The sequence below is a fragment of the Coenobita brevimanus genome, chromosome 18, assembly GCF_032717465.1.
Source record: "Coenobita brevimanus isolate Jiangsu-jjx chromosome 18, ASM3271746v2, whole genome shotgun sequence".
Classification (NCBI taxonomy): domain Eukaryota; kingdom Metazoa; phylum Arthropoda; class Malacostraca; order Decapoda; family Coenobitidae; genus Coenobita; species Coenobita brevimanus.
In genome coordinates this window covers 30,592,828-30,612,997 of record NC_136971.1, presented here as the reverse complement: position 1 = coordinate 30,612,997, position 20,170 = coordinate 30,592,828, and the positions used below count along the sequence as shown (strand labels likewise).

Genomic DNA, 20,170 nt, shown 5'->3' with positions numbered 1-20,170 from the left:
GCTTAGTGGTTAATTACGGCGCTCCAATCGGATTGAGCCGGTGAAAGTTTATATCCAAGGGGTGGTTGGGGTTTATTGTTCATGTAATGCCACTCAGGGATGAGTCAGGCTGGTCACTCTTATCTTAAATATCAAGACCAACTTGCATACCCTCGGACTCCTACGATCCTCATGGGGCAATGAAGGATTGGATGATGGATGGATTATTATTATTATCAATTATTCTTTTTTCTTCTCTCTAGGTAAGGTAATGTCCATAGTAGCACATTTTTAACCACCTCTCTCTCTCTCTCTCTCTCTCTCTCTCTCTCTCTTTAGGTGTAAATCATCCTGATTCTATTAAGGAGGTGCTGCTTGGCTGTGATGGGCTGGTAGGTGTTGGAGCCGTCAAGGGGGCGAACCAGGGTCTCTGCGTTCGGGTCCACGAAGAAAGCAATCGACTGGCTGGGGGGCTGACGCCTCACCTCCTCCTCCGGGATTATCACGCGGTGTTCCTGGGAACATCATAGTCATTATTATTATTATTATTATTATTATTATTATTATTATTTTTATGAGTGTGTGTGTGTGTGTGTGTGTGTGTGTGTGTGTGTGTGTGTGTGTATAGAGAATAAAGTGTGAAAAATGAGAGTGAGAGTGTGCGATAAAGTGTGTGAAAAATGGTGTGAGAATGTGAGTGTGAGACGCACAGCGAATGTAGAGTGAGTGTGAGGAGAGAGTTTGTGATATATGTGAGAGCGAGAAATAGTGTATGTGTGTGTGAAAACATGTGTGGAAAATGTGGATGTATGAGAAATTTTAAAATGATTGAAAATAAGGGGGGAGAGGGATTGAGAGAAAGAAGGAAAAGTGAGCGTGTGAGAGAGGAATGTGTGAGAATGGATCGAGTACCGTATGTAAAAAAAAAAAAAATGTTTGATAGAAAAAGTAAAGAAAGTGGGTGAATGAAGGAAGGAAAGAGTGTGTGGAGTGAGTGTGAGAAAGAATCCAGCGTGTGTGACGGATGACGAATATATGCAACAGGGTCATGATGGTGATGATGATGATAATGATAATAATGATAATGATGAAGATATACAAGACAGCGACGATTAATGTGCAATCAGTAAAGTAAGTTCCCTTAATATTCGACCACTTCTACTCATGTCCTCAGCTGCCTAATATTCCTAAGCTGAGAGAGGCTTGGTATGGTTTCTCTGCACAAAGATGATTCCTTTTTCGATAATGCGTCACAGAAGGAAAGTGACGAACATACCTTACTTGTGAAGTAGATGTAGTGAAATTATAGTCGATCTTTTATCCCCATATTTATTTTGTTTTTTCTAGTGGTGAGAAATAAATAAATATACGAATGAATAAATAATGCCCAAGGTACACCAGTCCTCCAGAATCATGTCTAACGTGGCTTCTGTAAAATGCAGTAGGGAATACAATAACCCAGTCAATTTATCTTGGAGCTAACTAACATAAATATCATGTATACATGAAGAGATTAACAGAACCCTGCACCGTTGATCGTGTTTCCCGACTGCCCTGAAGTGTGACAAATATAAAAGTAAATAAATCAATGTGTCTGGGAACCAGATAACTTTGTTAAACTCGGGTTCCTATGACTCACTCTTAGTTGAATACAATCGTCTGGCGTTCGCTGGAATAGAGAGAGAGAGAGAGAGAGAGAGAGAGAGGGAGAGGTGAGGAGGGGGTTATTCAAAACCATCATTTCATAATAACAACAGAAAAACTATTCAAACTTCCAGCTTACCATGGCTACATATTTTCCACCTGTCCAGAACTGAAGAAGGTCCCCAGCGTTGACTACGATGGTCCCCGGGATGGGCGTGGCGTCCACCCATCGCCCTTCCACGTCACGCACCTAAATACATTATCCATCTAAAATTATCGCCCACCTTTACAAGGTGGAGCGATAATGTTTTTGCCCGCCTGTGTGTGTGTGTGTGTGTGTGTGTGTGTGTGTGTGTGTATATGTTCACATTATATATCATGAACGGCTTGACCTATCAACATGAAACCTTCAGGGTACCAAGATATGGCCAAAATCTTGGGCGAGTCCGAAAATGGGCACTCGGGGTCAATGTCAAGGTCAGCAAAATGGCTGCCAAAGGTCAACTTGTTTTTAACGCCCTCCTTTAGCACCATTATATCTCATGAACGGCTTGAGCTATCAACATGTATCTTTCAGGGCGTCAAGATATAGCCAAAATCTTGGACTTGGCCAACAGCATAATCTGCAAGGCGATTAGCATTCGGGTCCCGTATGCTTTTCTTTCATTATATTTATCTACTGTAATTTGTAAATGGACCAGAGATAATTATGCTTAAATAAAGAAAAAAAAAAAGAACCGCAGTTTGTATTTTTGGTGATATGTGACTTCCATGTCCAATCTCTGACAACAGCTCATTCCTGATCTTGCTTTACGTAGCTCTGAGTCTCCTACTAGTTCATTCTTGTTTTCCCTCTCTTTTCTTTTTCTTTCCCATTTCTCCCACGTTTCTTTTTTCTCTTCATTCTCTTCCTCCATGCCCTTCAACCTTCCACCCTCCCCATCCTTCCTTACCCTCCTAAGCTACCTATGCAGTGGGAACTAGAAATTCCACATTAAATAGTCAATAACGTCGTCAGATCTGACCGAACAAAACCGAACTTGACTTATTCAGTGCAACTAAACAATTTCCACCCTGAATAATCCATAATCTTATCCGACTTCTATCTATCTATCTATCTATAGGCCGACACCCTAATCCCGCAAAGGGTGGCCGCAGACAAAACGCCTCCAAGTCGCTCTGTCACCCACCATTTGACTACCCTCCCCCCAACTCACCCCCCCTCCCTCATATACCTTTCAACTCCATCCCTCCACCTCATCCTCGGTCTACCTCGCCCTCTCCCTCCCTCCACCTCACCTACATACACCCTCTTAGTCAGTCTTTCATTCTCCATTCTCTTCACATGTCCAAACCACCTCAGTATACAGTATTTCTCCTAATCTTCTTAACCACTTCCACATCCACCCCACAGCGTTCCATCACTTCTTCATTCGTCAACCTGTCCCTCCACGTCACCCCACATGCTCCTCTCAAGTAACTCATTTCCACTGCTCTCACTCTTGACTTGTTCCCCTCTTGCAAGGTCCATGCCTCGCTTCCATACGTCAGGGTAGGGATCACAATACTATCATGCAGCGACTTCTTAACTTCCATAGTCACCTCCCTATTTCTCATTACTGCTTTCAGTGTACCAACAACCTTCCTTCCCTTCTGGACGCTTTCACGCACTTCATCCCCCAAAGTTCCATCCTTACTCATCACACTACCCAAGTACTTGAATGCACTCACATTCTCCATATCCTCACCATCCAACCTCACTGCTCACTCTGTGACTTCATTCCTCTCAAACACCATAACTTTACTTTTGTTTACATTAACTTTCAGATTCCTCTTCTTACACACTGTCCCAAATTCATTCACCAAACCTTGCAACTCCCATTCATCTTCACTCAACAATACTGTATCATCAGCAAACAGCAACACCGGAAGCTTCCAAATCTCACCCTCATTTATTAGAGCCACCCCCACATCCACTGCCCTACCCTGCACCTCCTTTACAACCTCATCCATGTATATATTAAACAGCCATGGAGACATCACACAACCCTGTTTCAGTCCCACATTGAGATCAAAGAACTCACTCAGCTCACCATCCACTCGCACCGTAACCCTAGCTCCCTCGTACATACTCTTCACAGCACTCAACAATTTCCTCTCCACTCCATATATTCTTAATACCTTCCACATACCTTGCCTATCTATTCTGTCATAAGCTTTCTCCAAGTCCATGAAGGCAGCATACACTTTCCTTCCCTTCTCTAGATACTTCTCCACTAAACATCTTAGAACAAATATCTGATCTACACACCTTTTTCCCTTCCTAAATCCCCCTTGTTCTTCTCCAACTAGCTCCTCTGTCATATGCCTAACCCTATCAATGAGTATTCTACCATATATTTTACCAGTCACACTAAGTAGGCAAATACCCCTATGGTTACCACATACTTCTCTCTCTCCTTTTCCTTTGTATAAAGGAACAATTATACCTGATTTCCAGTCCTCTGGAACCCTTCCCTCTTCCCAAGCCAATCTACACAACTTCCATATCCACTCCACAACAATCTCACCCCCATACCTAAGCATTTCACCACACACTCCATCAATTCCTGGGGCCTTTCCCAACTTAATATTCTTCATCGCTTCCACTACTTCCGCCCTACTGATCTCTTCCTCCCTCCTCTCATCTCTTCTTCTCCCAGCCATTCCCCAACTGCTTATACTCGCACTGCTCTCACTCTCCGCATTCAACAAATCCTCAAAGTGCTCCTTCCATCTCCTCAGTTTCTCTCTCTTCACCAACAATCTATTATTCCTATCTTTCACTCACCTACTATTTCCCCTTTCACACTGCCTTACTTTCTTTACCTCCTTCCAAAACAATTTCTTATTCTCCCTCCATTTCACACTCAGATTCCTCCCAAACTCCTCATCCACTTTCATTTTACTCTCCTTCATCAGTCTCTTAACCTCCCTTCTCCTGCTCACATATACCTCTCTCTTCTCTCTCTCATCTTCTCCCCTACCTCTACTCGCTAACCATTCACTATATGCCTTCTTCTTTTGTTCCACAGCTCGTTTCACCTCATCATTCCACCATGCTGTCCCTTGCACACCCTTGCATCTCCTCCTCACTCCACAAACCGCCTCACATGCTGCGCCTATCTCTTCTATGAATATCTTACATACGTCTTCCACCCCTTCCAAGTGCTCTAGCTCATACCTTCCCAGTCTCTCTTCCACTATGCTCTTATACTCTGTCATTTTCTCACTATCTTGCAATTTCTCCTCTCTTCTCACAGGAGTTGCTTCCTCCTGTCTTCTCCTTCGTCTCCTCAACCACTTTCTTTGCATCTCTACCTTGGCCATCACTAAGTGATGGTCCGAGACTCCATTCCCCCACCCTCTCCACACTCTTGCATCCAACACTTGTCTTCTTATTCGCTCATCCACACACACGTAGTCTATCATTGCCTTTCGTTCAACAAGTTCACCATCCATCCTCCTTATTACTCTCCATGTATACCGGTGGATCATCTTATGCCGAAAGTAGGTGTTGGCTATTGCCAACCCCTTACAAGCACAGATATCCACCAAAGCACTTCCATTCCCATCTACGTCAGCTGGCACACCCCACTGACCAACCACTCCATCCACTAGTCCATTTCCAACTTTGCCATTCATGTCTCCAATCAACAGCACTCTCTCGCTCCTCTCAAACTTGTCCATACACGCTTCTACGAGTATACTCGCCCAAAACTCATCTTTCACTCTTGCCACTCGATCCTCTGTCGGGGCATACACACATACAATCGCCCACGCTTGTATACCTACTTTCATCCTCACCCATACAATCCTTGCACCCACTGTTCCATACTCTCTTATATTCTCCTTCCACTTTTTGCTTATCATTAGACATACTCCCTCTCTTGCCCTCTCATTTTCATTGACTCCCGCATATATACCTAAACCATATTCCCATTCTCTCACCCTTTCCCCTTTCCATTTAGTTTCAGTCAATCCACATATATCCACTTTTGCATCCTCAAGCACCTGAACAATCTCTCTCACTTCATCATTCACTCCTCTCACATTCCACGTCCCCACCCTAAGAATGTCCTTCGTCCGTTCCTTAGTCATCAACGTATGGTCCGTCCGGGTCCGAGGCGTTTTGTTCGCCTTTTTAGTTAGTTCTTTTTACGGGGTGGGGCACTAACCCACCACCAACCCTTTTAGTCGCCTCGTACGACAAGCAGGGATACTGGGGGAGTATTCTTGAAACCCCCCTACCCTCAGGGGGGGGTAACAAAATCATTTGTAAATCATGTCAAAGATTACCTAACTGATCTTGAAATATATTTCATTAATATAAAGCTTGAAATAGTATGTCTCATGTAACCTAAACTGAGCTACATTAAAACAACCTAACTTCACCTACTAAAACTTCACCTAACCGAAGCTAATCTAACACAATCTGCAATGATTTTATCCAACTCAGCCTTATTTAATCCCACTTAATCAAACCAAACTTAACAAAGCATAAGATGACATCATCTGACCAAACCCAAACACACCTGGCGTTTTCCTATGTCGTCCTTGTGGTGGTGACATAATCCATCTTACTGTGATTTATCCTCGCCTAAGTTAATTTATCCTAACCTCCCATGACCTCATCTCATCTAACCTAATCCAGTCATACATGGAGTCTTCCTAAGCGTTGCAAATGATCCTAATCTTACCTAACCCACAATCCTAAGCTACTATATCCTAATCTATCAGGACCTCACCTCTTCTAACCTAACCCAAGCAAACATGGAGTCTTCCTAGGTGTTGCAGTCCATCTTAATCTCACTTAACGCTACTTATCCTAAGTTAAAGCACTCTTATCCTGACCTCCCATGACCTCATCTCAGCTAGCCTAATCTAAGCTGACCTGGAGTCCTCCCATATCATCCTGAAAGAGCAGTGTGATGGTGCTGTAGTCGGTGTGAGCACCAGATCGGATGGTGTTGGGCGGAACGGTGGCGGGCACAGTGGGGTAGTAGGCCATCCGCAGCACAGCAAACGATTCACCACCGCTCTTGAAGAGCTCCTCCTGGGTTGAGGTGAAGAAGTCTCGTTCCAGGTCTGAGAATGTAGTATGACTGGGGCTGTGTTTTAGATGGAATAGGAGGCTTCGTAGCACCTCTTCCTCAGAGATTTATTCTGCATATTACATCTAAGTTTTCTTTAGTATGTTACTGATGCACAGCATGTCCGTACTAAATATGGATGAATAACATAGAACATCAAGGTGTAAAGGGCATAACAAATCGCTAAGAGGAAGGAGCCACGAAGAGTAAGATGCATCTTGGAATACGACCCTTAATCGGACCTAGGTAAAGTTTTTGACATAAATGCTGATCGACCCCATAATTATACATAACGAGAAAGCTGCAATGACTTTTGAATCCTAAAGATGAGAAATCAACAAAGTTTTTCAGAATATTACGCAGGAACGTCATAGCTTTTCGACTAAAATGTGGTGACATATTACGGCAAATGTTTTTGCTGGAAATCTAATATATTCCCTGAGTTACCTGAAGAATTTTAATAACTAGCGAAACACAGCTAATTTTAAGAGAACAAATGAGTTCTTTGGATGGCCTAATCCTTACCTCCGCCAGTTCATTAGAGGAGGTTATGTACTCACCCGTGTCTATCTGTCTGTTTGTTGGTCTGGTTGTGGACAAGAGAATTCAAAAAGTTGTTATCGGATTTAAGTGAAGTTTGGTGGATAGGTGGACAGTGGGTCATGGAAGAGATTACAATATTAGATTTTGAGATGGATCCGGATCCGTACGTAGGAACAAATTATTATTATTATTATTATTATTATTATTATTATTATTATTTAGCGTCGACATAGGTTTGCGCTTCCTCAGATCCTGTAACGGGGCAAAGCATCATCGCAGAATTAAAGAATTAACTGACTGACGCTGTGACACCAAAGAAGTATAGGTCTGGTAGGAAGAAAGACTTATCACAATAAATTTTAAAGCTTATTGATGTTGGCGAAGGTATGCACTCTCTGGGTGCTTTCCAGTTCGCTATGTATTCGCCAAAACTTGGAAAGGCAGTCTCCTCTGACAGTATATTAGATTGTTATTTCTGAATAATGTTCCACTTAATGTTAACACTCCTCCTTTCACGAGGAATGAATCTCGGGTCTGGTGTAGTACTACTATTGAGTTACTGGTGGTAATGTTATTTCGAAGTTTTTAGTCCTAGTGAATTCCCTCTAAGAACTGGCGCTTTGGGGAAACAAAAAAATCGACCACTATCATCATCATTATTATTTTATTATTGACCTCCTACGCGAGGTATATATTTTACCCCACGTTGGTTTGCTTGTTTGTCTGTCTGTCTGTCTGTCTTTTATCAGGATTACTAAAAAAGTTATGAACGGATTTCCATTAAATTTTTTGGAGGGGTAGAGTATGGCTCAATGAACAGTCGATTAGATTTTGGTTGTGATCCAGAATCATTCGTTTGTTTGTTCACAAAATATCTCCAAAAATTCTCAATGAATTTCAGTGAAATATTGTGGAAGGGTGGGTCATGAGCCAAAAAATAATTTAGTAAATTTTGGGGCGGATCTGGATCCGGATCCGGATCGTACAGAATAGTATCTCCAAAAGTTATCAAATGAATTTCAATGAAATTCTGTAGAAGGGTGGGTCATACGCCAAGAAAGAATTCTTTATATTTAAAGGAGGATCCGGATCCGGATCCCATCGCACAGTATCTCCAAAAGTTATCAATGAATTTCAATGAAATTTTGTGGAAGGGTGGACTGTGGGCTAAGAAAGGATCGATTAAATTTGGGGGCAGATCCGGATCCGGCATTGCCAGAGGTATGCGCCCTCTGAGTGCTGCTCTAGTTGTTATTATTAACATTATTGTTGTTGTTGTTATTATTACTATTATTATTATTATTATTATTATTATGATTATTTTTGCTATTATTATTATTATTATTATTATTATTATTGTTGTTGTTGTTGTTGTTGTTGTTGTTGCTTTTCTCATATTATCATTTTTATTATTATTATTATTTCTATTATTATTATTATTATTATTATTATTATTATTATCATTCTTCTTCTTCTTCTTCTTCTTATTATTATTATTATGACATCAATTCTACCCAGTCCTACATTAATGAATTAATACAAGCTGATACAGAATTGTTCATATCCAGTCAACAATTCACTAAAAGATTTGACTCCCCAAAATGGTTTGATAGCAATTGTGCTAGAGCAACGACCCAAAAATCCTTAACATATGACTTTTACGTAAAATAAAAAACAACTGAATCGCTCAGTCAATTTAAAATTGCTAGAAACCATGCAAAAGCAATCATAATTCTCACTAAATCAAACTTTCTTCACAACCAAGCATCCAAACAATTAAATAATTCTAATAACAATGGAATATTCTGGTCAACTCTCAGTTCTTTCAATAATAACTTTAACAAGTCATCACCCATTCCTCTACTCAAATCTTCAGATGGTAAGGCTATTAATGACCCTCGTGGTACAGCGAACATCCTTGCCAGTACATTTGCCAGAAATTCTACCTTAGAGGAAGTCAGTCAGAACGTGCCTTTACTAGAACTTGACTTTTTCGAAATTGCTCCACTTAAGATACAGACTCGATACTTTATATCCATGCTAGATAATTTACCAACCAACAAAGCTCCAGGTCCAGATGGAATTTTTCGATTTGTTTTGAAAAAGTGTTCCCCAGAATCAGTTTCTGTTCTAGCTAAATTGTTCATACTATGCATACGTACTTCTTCATTCCCTAATTCTTGGAAAGAAGCAATATCTTCCCAGTTCCGAAGAATGGAAGTTCCTCTGACCCCCTCTGATTACAGACCAATAGCTATCACATCTTTTCTTGGTAAAGTATTTGAGACTGTTTTGATACGCACGTTGTTTAACATCTTGAATCCAACAACTTAATTAGTGACATACATCATGGTTTTTGATGCGAATGACCCAGGGCTGATATTCTCAGTCTCTTGACTCACACCATCCATCGGTCAATTTACCAGCATGGAGAAACTCATGCAGTTATTCTTGATATTTCTAAAGCTTTTGACAAAGTGTGGCACCGTTCCTTGCTATCCAGACTCTCTTGTTAGGGACTATTATTTTTTGTTCCTCTGATTTCCTCATACTTCAGTTACAGAAAGAAAAGAGTAAAAGTCGATGATTCCGATTTCCACTGGATTAACGCCGGTGCGCCACAAGGATCAGTTCTGGCTCCAACCCTATTCCTAATTCAAATTAATGATCTCTTACCTGTCACTCATAATCACATTCATTCATGTGCAGATGCCACCAAGGATAGCAGGCCGGTCATCTAACCAAATATAATATAGCCTCTGACCTCTACACCTCGAAGCAGACAAAAAAAAAAAACTGACTGTTACTTTTCTTCGTCTGTTTCTTCTTCTGGTTCTGCTGCTGATGCTAGTTTACTTTTATGTTCCATTCCCCTAACTTTTTTTTTTTTAAATTATCTTCTGCTGAAGGTTCATCAGAAGCCTTCTAAGCTATAAATCAGGCAACATCTCTACTGAGTCGTTTTTCTTCTGTAAATTCAGTGTTCTTCACAACAGACCACTTCCATAACCCAGACAATAACGAATCCTCGAATTATTAACATGGCTTTTTATTATGCATATTAAGAAATGGAACAGGGAACGTATATTCAAGACAAATAATATTACCAGTCAACAGAAGGACTCATGGTCCTATGCTGAAACAAAATGTGGAGTCCATGAGTCGCATGCGACAGCGACACAGTCTGGTATGCTTGAACAAACTGTGGATTCCACATTTGTGGTGTGCTACATATCAGCTATATCTGAATGCCAAAATTACTGCGAAAAATGTGAATCAGATGAAGGTTCTTCAAAATCGTTCTCAGATACAGGTAATACTCGTATAATGAAATAATACAAAACCACTCTTTTCACACCGTCACATTTACTAATCTTTTCTATGCCACAATTCAGGCGCCTGGTACAAGAAGGGCTTAACCACCACATCGGCCATTTTCTGTTCTTCACAGCAAACCCTTCCTTCACCCTCTCTTCACCATGTGGTACCGTTTTCCAAAGATAAAACAACCTTCTTATGGGCGGAAATAAGGTCGGGAGTCACGTGGCTCCAGGGTGTCGTGACCAAGGCTGGCTTTGGTGGCAGTGGGTTCAAGAATACCAAAATATTTATCATTGTCAGCGATTATAAGATGGGCATCAAGGTGTAGCTAGGTTATGGCCTGACTCTATATGATCCAGTGCCCATTTGGTTGCAGGAGGACCAGGAGGAGGAGTATATCCCCTTGGTCTTCTCTTTACCTAATACGAGTGCCCCAGTTGAGTCAGGCTTACACAAGTGAAGCTTAAAGATTTGAGGGATCTCTGTAAATACGCGTCATATCAATTCCAGGGCTTCTTTCAGGATGTCTACAGCAGTCAGAGAGAAGAGGAGAGAAGGAGGGATGTTGGCTGGGAGAGAGAAAATCTGACTTGGACAAAAACTTCCTCATGTATTAACTCCCCACCTCACTCTCCATCACTCCACTCAAGCATTACTGACCTTGAGGGATTAGTAGTTGTCAACATTTTAAATATCTTCATTCGTATCCAGACCTTCATCTGATTATGGATTACACTTTCCAGTTCTAAATCAAAACCATTGGTAAAATTCAGACTTATAACATTCATTAAAACATATAAATAACTCAAAGCACGAGCAGATTTTTAAAGGTTTTTATATTCTTACTAATGATGTTTAAGGACACGCAGTTCTACGTGTCAGTAACATTTTCATGAGGGTTTGGTAGGTAGGTTTGTTGAATAATTGCCTATAAAATATTACAAAAATAATATTTTGGTGTAAGATTCATGTAATTGAAAAACACTCCACTAGTCGATTCAAGTGATCTAATACATCATTAATATAGATACTTTATCTGCTTATCCTTATCTCCGCAAAACGGATTTGGTGGTTACGCCCTTCTAGTAACGGGCGCTCAAGTGTGACTAAGCATACGATCAAACTGCAGAATACACTCGTGGAGAGTGTCGATAGCACAAATCTAGAATGACACTGTTTTTTTATGTAAGCATGCGACCAGAAGTCTCAAATGCGTCTGAGTCGGTGAAGTGAAGCAGAGGATTTCTAAGGCTGGATCAATGGATGAAAGGATGTACGAGCTATTTAATGGGCATTCTCTTGACAGTACTCCTACTTTATGCTTTTTTCCTCAGGTCAAGGAGCCTTTTCATAATAAAATGGTAAGAAAAAGCATCACGTAATAAAAATAAATGTTAAGGAAGAAGTGATAGGTAGTCACTTAATAGGCTGGTATGGAAGAAGTGTTCAGAGCTTTTTAATAATTATGATGAAAAGATGCTGGGGAGTCACCTATCCTCATACGAGATTCTCCTGCGACCTCCAGCCTTACCAATAGCGATGGCTATGGCGGTGAGGACGTTGGACACGAGGGCCCAGCAGGAGGCGCGGAAGGTCTCCAATGCCATCCTCATCTCCGGCACCTCCTCGTCAGGCAACGGGTAGGTCATGTCCTTCACGTTAAATGTCTCACGCTGCTCCAGGAACTTGGCCGAGGCGTCCAGCCTGCCGGGGTGGAAAGGAACGAATCAACTTATGGCGTCCTTTGGTTCACACCTGACGTGGTGAGAGCAACTCTGTGTGTGTGTGTGTGTGTGTGTGTGTGTGTGTGTGTGTGTGTGTGTGTGTGTGTTTCTTCGTAGTAATTACAACTCCACGCTCATCTGAGTGTGAACCCAGTAGACTGCAGGCTGAAGTTTCCCTCCTCCCGCAATACTCCATCCTCCTTTTAGCAAGACAGGAAGGGAACTGAGGGACGTTTGCATAACTGAACAGCGTTGCCAGCTGGTCATATCTGTGCCATCACGTGAAGGCGTCCCTCTCCAACACTATTACTATGCTAAACAAACCACAACAGCTGCCCTGCACAGGCCAGACAAGGGCATGCGGCTCTGCTATAGTTCATTCACTTTAACACTGCGGAGATTTTAGCCTTCTTGCAACCTATGTCCCGCAGCTCAGTAGCAGAATAAGACAATGCTATGGTCCTGCTCCTTTCCTGGACACATTTTTGTGACTACCATCATATTCTAATGTAAACTATTGTTACAACTAAGCATTCAAGATGGACATATGGCAGTTGTAAGCCAAATTAGAATTAAAATGGTATAGTGGAGACAATTTCTGATCCTCGCACTACAAAAGGTGTCCCCCAAACAGATTAAAATCGTCTGTCAGTAAGGAGAATGAAATCAGAAGCCGCCTTGGTAATGAAATGGGATATCAGTTTTTTTTTTAACTCCTTCATTACAAGACACCAAACACCGTGTATAGCCAGCAGGATTATTGGCAAGATTAACGCCTTGGATTGGTGTCACCTCCCCATTTTGACCTATTCTTGGTGCCACCATGAAGCTTTACTCATCTTAAGAGGAAAAAAAAATATAGTACTAAAATTGGTTTGTGAGGGCTAGATCTACCAAGCCCCAGTTTGGAAAACGAAAAAAAAAAGTCACGAAAGCTGAATGAAATCGTCTGAAGATAGCAAGAATAAAATGAGAAAATAAGTAAGCGAGTAGAAATGGTTAGACTAGATCAACTCTCTCTTTCTCTCTCTCTCTCTCTCTCTCTCTCTCTCTCTCTCTCTCTCTCTCTCTCTCTCTCTCTCTCAGACGTACTTCTGCCTATCCACAGCTAAATATCCATGACTCTGTGACGGTCCCGTCTCATACTTCAGCTTCGTCTCCTTCCCGAGGCTGAAGAACTTGCTGGCACTCGAGAACACCGCCTCTACCTGTCAACCCAGACGTCATCGTTAGAACACGGAACATAGAACACAGAACATACATCATAATTAAACCACACTTAGAACATAGAAGATAGAACATAGAACTCAGGCCATAGAACACAGAGCATAGAATAGCTAGAACACAGAACGTAGAACACAATTATAACATGCATCACAGAAAGAACATAGAACAGAGATTTACAGTTAAAGAGAATTAGAACAAGAACGCAGTTACAACATAGAACATAGATCATGGTTGGAACACTCTACACGGTTAGAACACAAAACACAGATGGAACACAATTAGAACACAGAAAACAAAACACAGAACATAAGTTCTGAGTTATAATTAGTGGCTGATAATACTAAATGGTTTGCTAGGAAAACAACTCTTTTCATCGACATACAAATAACATTTGAATGATGCTTGGGTTTCTAACGAAACTGGAACTAATTAAAAGGTTTTTATTTGAGTATGGTATCCATATTCGTAGAACGAAATGTCCCTTTAAAATGAATTTTGTGGGCCTAGATGTTAACTGTATAATAAACTATCGCATGTCATTTTTTTTTTTACTTTATCTCGGAATTAGAATTCGGATAATGACGATAATAATAATGGTAAGCTATGTGGCTGGTTATCTAAAGACAAATGAGGCAGTAAAAGAGCATTGTGATATGGATGTGGAATCTTCTGATATATGATTTGGCCATGTGGAGAGGATGAAGAACGAGAGACTGACTGGTAAAGTCTACGTGAGTGAAGTGGAGGGGGAGAGGGAAGGGGAGACCAAGGATGAAATGGAGGGATGGAGTGGTGAGAGCTATGCAAGAGGGGGGTGTAAATTGGAGGGAAGGCATCCCAATGGCAGAGGACAGGACGACGTGGAGGTGATTTGTTTGTGGCCGTCCCTTACTGGACTACGGCGTCTGGCAATACATGGATAGATTGACTGATTGACTGATTGACTGACTGTACATGCATAGTAAGTTTTAGGCCAGTCAAAGAAATAAAGTCGTAAGGATATGGCAATAAGCATCGACAAAAAGAACACCAAGAAGAAACCGAGGAGAAAAAAAAACCCTCTTTGGAAATGCAAAATATTAATAGATCATGAATTTTTTTAGGTCAAAAGCGTTATTCATATTTCATTCTTGCTACCTCAAAAAAAAAAAAAAAAAAAAGTGTTATTCGGCTCAGGACTGACTTTTCGAACTGTTAGAGCTGCATGTAGGCTTCTTTAACTCCTTCACCATCACCTAAGCTGAATATAATCACTCGGTCGCAGGAAGAATAAACTGCAAATAATGTCCTCAGACTGAAGGGAACTAGGTCATCAATAAGAAACTGAACAGAGAGGCTGATAGAGAGCGAGCAGCGAGGAGAACAGCTGTTAGGTGACATGTTGGAACCTTTATAAAAAACGAAAGAACGATGTAATACAATATATATCACGAAAGAAGAGGTCCTACAACACTCCGAAGACACCCAAAGCCAACAGTGGAGAAAATCGATTACCCCTTGTAAACTGGGGATCAAAATACTTAATAAACTGAGTGCGCCATGGTGTGAGCGATGTCCCTGGATTTTGACTGTCATTGATGGAACACCTGTAATTGTTTGATGTGATCAGTCTGCATCCCAAAATACAAAGTGGAGTCAGCAACGATATAAAGATCACACATGTACTACTCCCACCGCATGCTTCAAAAATTATCGCCAAAACCTTGATTCCTGTCCACACCTTGACGCTCTCATTTTTGACAACACAGTGCTCAGGCCTACTCCCGAGAAGGCAGGACTGGAAACAGCCGTCTCTCGTACTGGTGAACTGGAAGTCTTTCCTGAAAGAGAGAGGATGATGATGGTGATGATGTTGAAAACAGTTACAGCCAATAAGTCAGAGTGGAGAAAGCTTTGCCACCCACCAACCCACCTGTTGGCTGGGAATGCCATGGTTCTTGAGGTACACAAAGCCCACACCGGTCAGGGCCGCTCCCAGCTCCTTTGCCACCCGCTGGAGCTCATCCTCGCTCGGGCCCCCAGCCACACCCAAGCCTGCAGAAGAAGAAAGATTAGACTCTTGCCTATCGACTGCGCAGGGCTCATCTAGATGATCATTTTTTGCATAACTCTCCGTCTTCCCCCTATAACACTAGCGGCAACAGTCGAAGTTACATCCAGGTCCCCAGTTGTACATCTGGGTAAACAGGGTCAAAGGGAAAATAAAATACGTCCAGCAGCTTGACTGATGCGAAATTCTAACTCAAGTCCTTAAAGTAGCGAGTTGGATATCCTATCCAATGAACCGTCCCCCCCCCCCACTCTCCCCTGCGCCTGAAGGAGGGTTCCTGCCGAGAATGTGGTAAAAACTTTATTCGAAACTCAGGACAAAGAATTTGAAGTCAGTACCTAATTTAGGTACTAACTCATCCTTTGGAAGTCTCTCACTCTCTCTCTCTCTCTCTCTCTCTCTCTCTCTATAATATCCTTCATCTTCTTTCTTTCTTTTATGTGAAATGTAGGTGGTCCGGAATGTGTGTGTGTGTGTGTGTGTGTGTGTGTGTTTCCCAAATTAAACTAACCTCGTCTAACCTGACCAAACAAATGATAATGCATACAGATCGCACAGTGCAGCAACAATGAAGCCTGACATCCGCAAGTAAAACACCTCGACCTCATCATAATATATTTTAACGAGGGTCGATGAGGTTAGTTCAGTTTCTAAATACACGTTTTCAGTCACTTACAACATAAACTCAAACTATATAAGAAACAAAATTGTGAAAGAAAAGGAGCCACTGACCTAGTTTTAAAATATTACAAGCTTAATTCCCTTGTTAAACCTGTCATCATTGGAACTGCTCAGTATTGTATTCCAGTTTACCCAGACGATTTTACTTTTTTGGGAGAGAGACATAAGAGCCTGAGTGTTAATGCAGTCACCAATAAACCTCTAGTGGTCTGTTCGCCATTGAGGCCGAAGCCACTGATCGTTAAGGCACACACATATGTATATTTTAATTATTTTTTATTTATTTTTTAATATTTTATAATATACCGGTATATGTTTTCCTTTTTCATATAACCCATAAAAATACCTAATTAAATAAAAACAAAAACTAAAACTAATAAACCTAACAGGCAAATCTCTAACCTACACTAAATTCTAAAGATACAAATAGGTAAACTACACTAATGGGAGAAATACCTGTACCTAGAGAACACCATCGACTGCAGATAATTAGGTCTGTTCGGATGCAAGAATATTCTTTAAAATCATTGCAATCATTCCACTTAAGCAGTAAAGGTTTAATTCTCAAAGTAATTCGCCTAAGAAGAGGTGTTAAGAATCCTTCCTAGCCTGGTACAATAAGGTTTTTATATCACCCTCTTTCTTAGTTATCTATCAGTTATTTATCTCTAAGCTATCTATCTCACCCATCACATTATTTGACCCAAAACTACCTCACCCATTGCAGCTTCTTTAACACTTGTACGTCTATTATATCTTTTTAGTAACGACATAGACTGAACAGATAACGTATAAGGGTATATTAACGTGTCAAATTAAAAAAATGGACTAGTAAGGATGAGTTGCCAAAGAGCCTATTATGCTTACGGTATTAAATTAACACACAATGACAGGAGTAAATAAACTGATCACGTGACCGCAACACACACACACACACACACACACACACACACACACACACACACACACACACACACACACACTGCAGCGGGGACATGACGGCCAATAGTTTAATTCCTACACTCCTAAGACCTAATTTTACAGCACAGTCACCAACAAAAATAGTGTCGCTTGTCCTGCTCCTCTTTTCATGAACTTAGAAAATCAGGCTCGTAAAACCGCAGCGACCTACACTGATGACATTGATCCATAGATGAATAAAGTCATAAGTATTCATCCAGTTCCAGAGAAATGAAGTTCCTCTGATCCCTCTGATTACAGACCAATACCTATCACATCTTCTCTTGATAAAGTTTTTGAGATTGTAATTAATAAGCACATGGTTAAATGATGAGAATGAAGTCGCCAAAAACTATGAAAGCGAAGCACCTCATGTCCGGGGATCGTTAGTGAGAGACAGGTGCACAGAGCCGCTCCACTTAGAAGTGATCCCACATCTAGAAAACCGATTGTCCGACCATCGTTTGAGGGCAGGGCCGCCGACAGCCATCACCAGACCCTGGGCAAGATTATCGACAGTGGGCCCCCCTTCCCCTGAAATCTGTGCTGAATATACGAGTATTGTACTCTATGTCTAGCTCACGGTTAAAGTGCTCCCTAACCAGTGTGTAATGGCACATTGATGTACTGCCCAAAGAATTCTGGTGTGCCATAGCGTCTTCCCCTACCTCTCTACAAAACAGCGATAATAACTACAAGGAAATTATACTACATACAGGCTATATTATGTAAAGAAAAATAAGTAATACTATTGTGTAATGGAAAGAAACAAATGAATACATTAAAGTTTCCTATGATTTCATGTATTCATGCAGTACTTTATATATGCAAATTGCACTCCATTCACGTAATACATGATACATGTTACATTTTCTTTCCACTTAACACTATCTTAGAGGGCTCGGGCCCCCCATTCTGGCCCGGGCCCCGGGGATTGTCCCCATCTACCTCTCCCCTCTCTCTTTTTCCCTATTTGAACGGCGGGGCTTATCTGATCGTATCTTGACTTGCTGATTAAGACTTCTTGAACGCTTTAATTATTTTTCGTTTTTTTAAATTATTTTTCGTCTTTTACTTCGTGTATGTATGTATGTACAGTATGTATGTATGTATGTAATAGGATAGATAGGGAGGTATGTACTGTAAGTAGGCAGGTAGATAGGTGAAAATCAGTGTCGATCATGTGGAGGATGTGGAAAATCGTTGCTACCAATATAAAGCCGTGAGCCACTTCTGCAACGGGCTGCAGCATGCACTGAGCAAGTAAGCCGGAGTTGTGAACATTTGCTGTAAATATCAATGACGTACCAGTGTCTAGCATATTGTATAATATTGTTATTAAATCTCATTGTAAATGATGGACGTCTCATTTACAGTCCCCTGACTCCAACACATCCAGAGCCGATCTGTGGAGTGCTGTAACTCCCAAACTATTGAGATTATGCAATATGCTCATTTAGGAATTTGCATTCAGTATCGTCTCCGGAACATCCCCCCTGATTTTTGCTACATATTTACTGAACACCCTGTATACTAATCCCTGTAATTCTACATGTCTATAATTATTACATGACATATTAATGCCTATATGTATGTATGTGTATATGTATTTATGTATGTCTCAATCTACCTCTCTTCACAGACATTTTTACTCATTCTTAATGGTTCATTCTTTTTCTTTTAATATCAGAGTTTCGTCTCACGCAATGGTTCCCATCCTATAGTTCAACAATTCTTGGTTCAGGGATCCCCAGTTTCAGGACTTTGTGTTGGTCAGTATCATGCAAACGAAGGACCAATGAATACATTTGGTAAGCATGAGATGTTATGATTTTACGTTGATGATTCATGTATGACGGAGGGAGAGGATATTAATTAAATTCATAAAATTGTTTACAACTTTTCAGCCTGTCCATATAACAGAACATGGCTTTGGCACATAGTATACTGAACACTGTGCTGCTATGACAAGAGTGAATGCAATAATTATATAAATGTGAAGAAAAACTACATTTCAAAATCAAGAGATGAAGCCGTCATTTGTCGGATCCGACAGCATAATTTTTTTACGGGCTTCTGTCCCAAACAACGTCTAACTTCCAAACAGTGTTTAGTAAATTACAGTAAGTGATAAGTAAGCCATAACACCTAACTTAGAATCAGTGCTCAGTTACTCACCTAACTGGCCGAGGTCGACGATTGGGATGGTGGTGGTGTCTGGCTTCTTGCTGGACATGACTGGGGCCGCACTGAGGGTACAGAGCTTCATGAGACAGGGAGAAAAGTTAATGCACAGTGTAGTATCTACACTGTGGGTTAATGGATACACAGGTAGACCGAAAGAAAACGATAGATCGACACAGGAAGAAAGGCAAGGAGAGATAGAAAGACTTAGTTACAGGGTATTACCCTGTCAAACTTCTAGATAAATACTGTATATGGTTTTATACGGTGATGGTGGTATTTGTAGTGGTAGTGGTAGTTGTGGGGATGGTTGTGGTGTAGTGGTGGTTTTGGTTGGGCGCAGTGGAGGTTGTGGTGATAATTAATGGTTGTGGTGGTAGTGGTGCTTGTGGCAGTTATAGCAGTAGTGATAGTTGTGATAACGGAGGTGATGATAAAAGTGGTGGTTGCAGTAAAGGGGATAGTTGTGGTAATGGTGATAGTTGAGGTGGAAATTGTGGTTGTGGTCATAGGGATATCTGTGATGATAGTGGTGGTTGTGCTAATATTGGCAGGTGCAGTAAGTGCCATTTTTGGTGACAGAGATACTATAGTCGCTGCGTGCCACTCTGAGGTTGTTATTATCGTGCCCTGGCAACGACCATTCAAAAGTGAGTCTGGTTTCGTGTAAAATAAGAGACGCATGTGATTCGTGTATAATATGTTCGTGTATAATAATGTTCGTG

General features: G+C 41.1%; 1 protein-coding gene across 1 annotated transcript; it reads right to left on the bottom strand.

Annotated features, from left to right (window-relative positions):
• Positions 1-314: 314 nt before the first annotated feature.
• Positions 315-19,497, bottom strand: LOC145391444 (uncharacterized). Its single transcript, XM_080266057.1, has 7 exons — positions 19,440-19,497; positions 15,483-15,604; positions 13,436-13,551; positions 12,151-12,323; positions 6,557-6,750; positions 1,763-1,873; positions 315-494 (listed from the first exon to the last, which is right to left on the bottom strand). The coding sequence occupies exons 1-7, from the start codon at positions 19,495-19,497 to the stop codon at positions 315-317; spliced, it is 954 nt and encodes a 317-aa protein (XP_080122183.1).
• Positions 19,498-20,170: the final 673 nt, after the last annotated feature.

Coding starts and splice junctions, on each gene's coding strand:
- LOC145391444 (XM_080266057.1), bottom strand. CDS start 19,497: ATGTCCAGCAAGAAGCCAGACACCACCACCATCCCAATCGTCGACCTC. Junction 6,751..12,150: donor CGCCATAGCCATCGCTATTG/GTAAGGCTGGAG, acceptor CTACATTCTCAG/ACCTGGAACGAGACTTCTTC. Junction 495..1,762: donor GTGGAAAATATGTAGCCATG/GTAAGCTGGAAG, acceptor TGATGTTCCCAG/GAACACCGCGTGATAATCCC.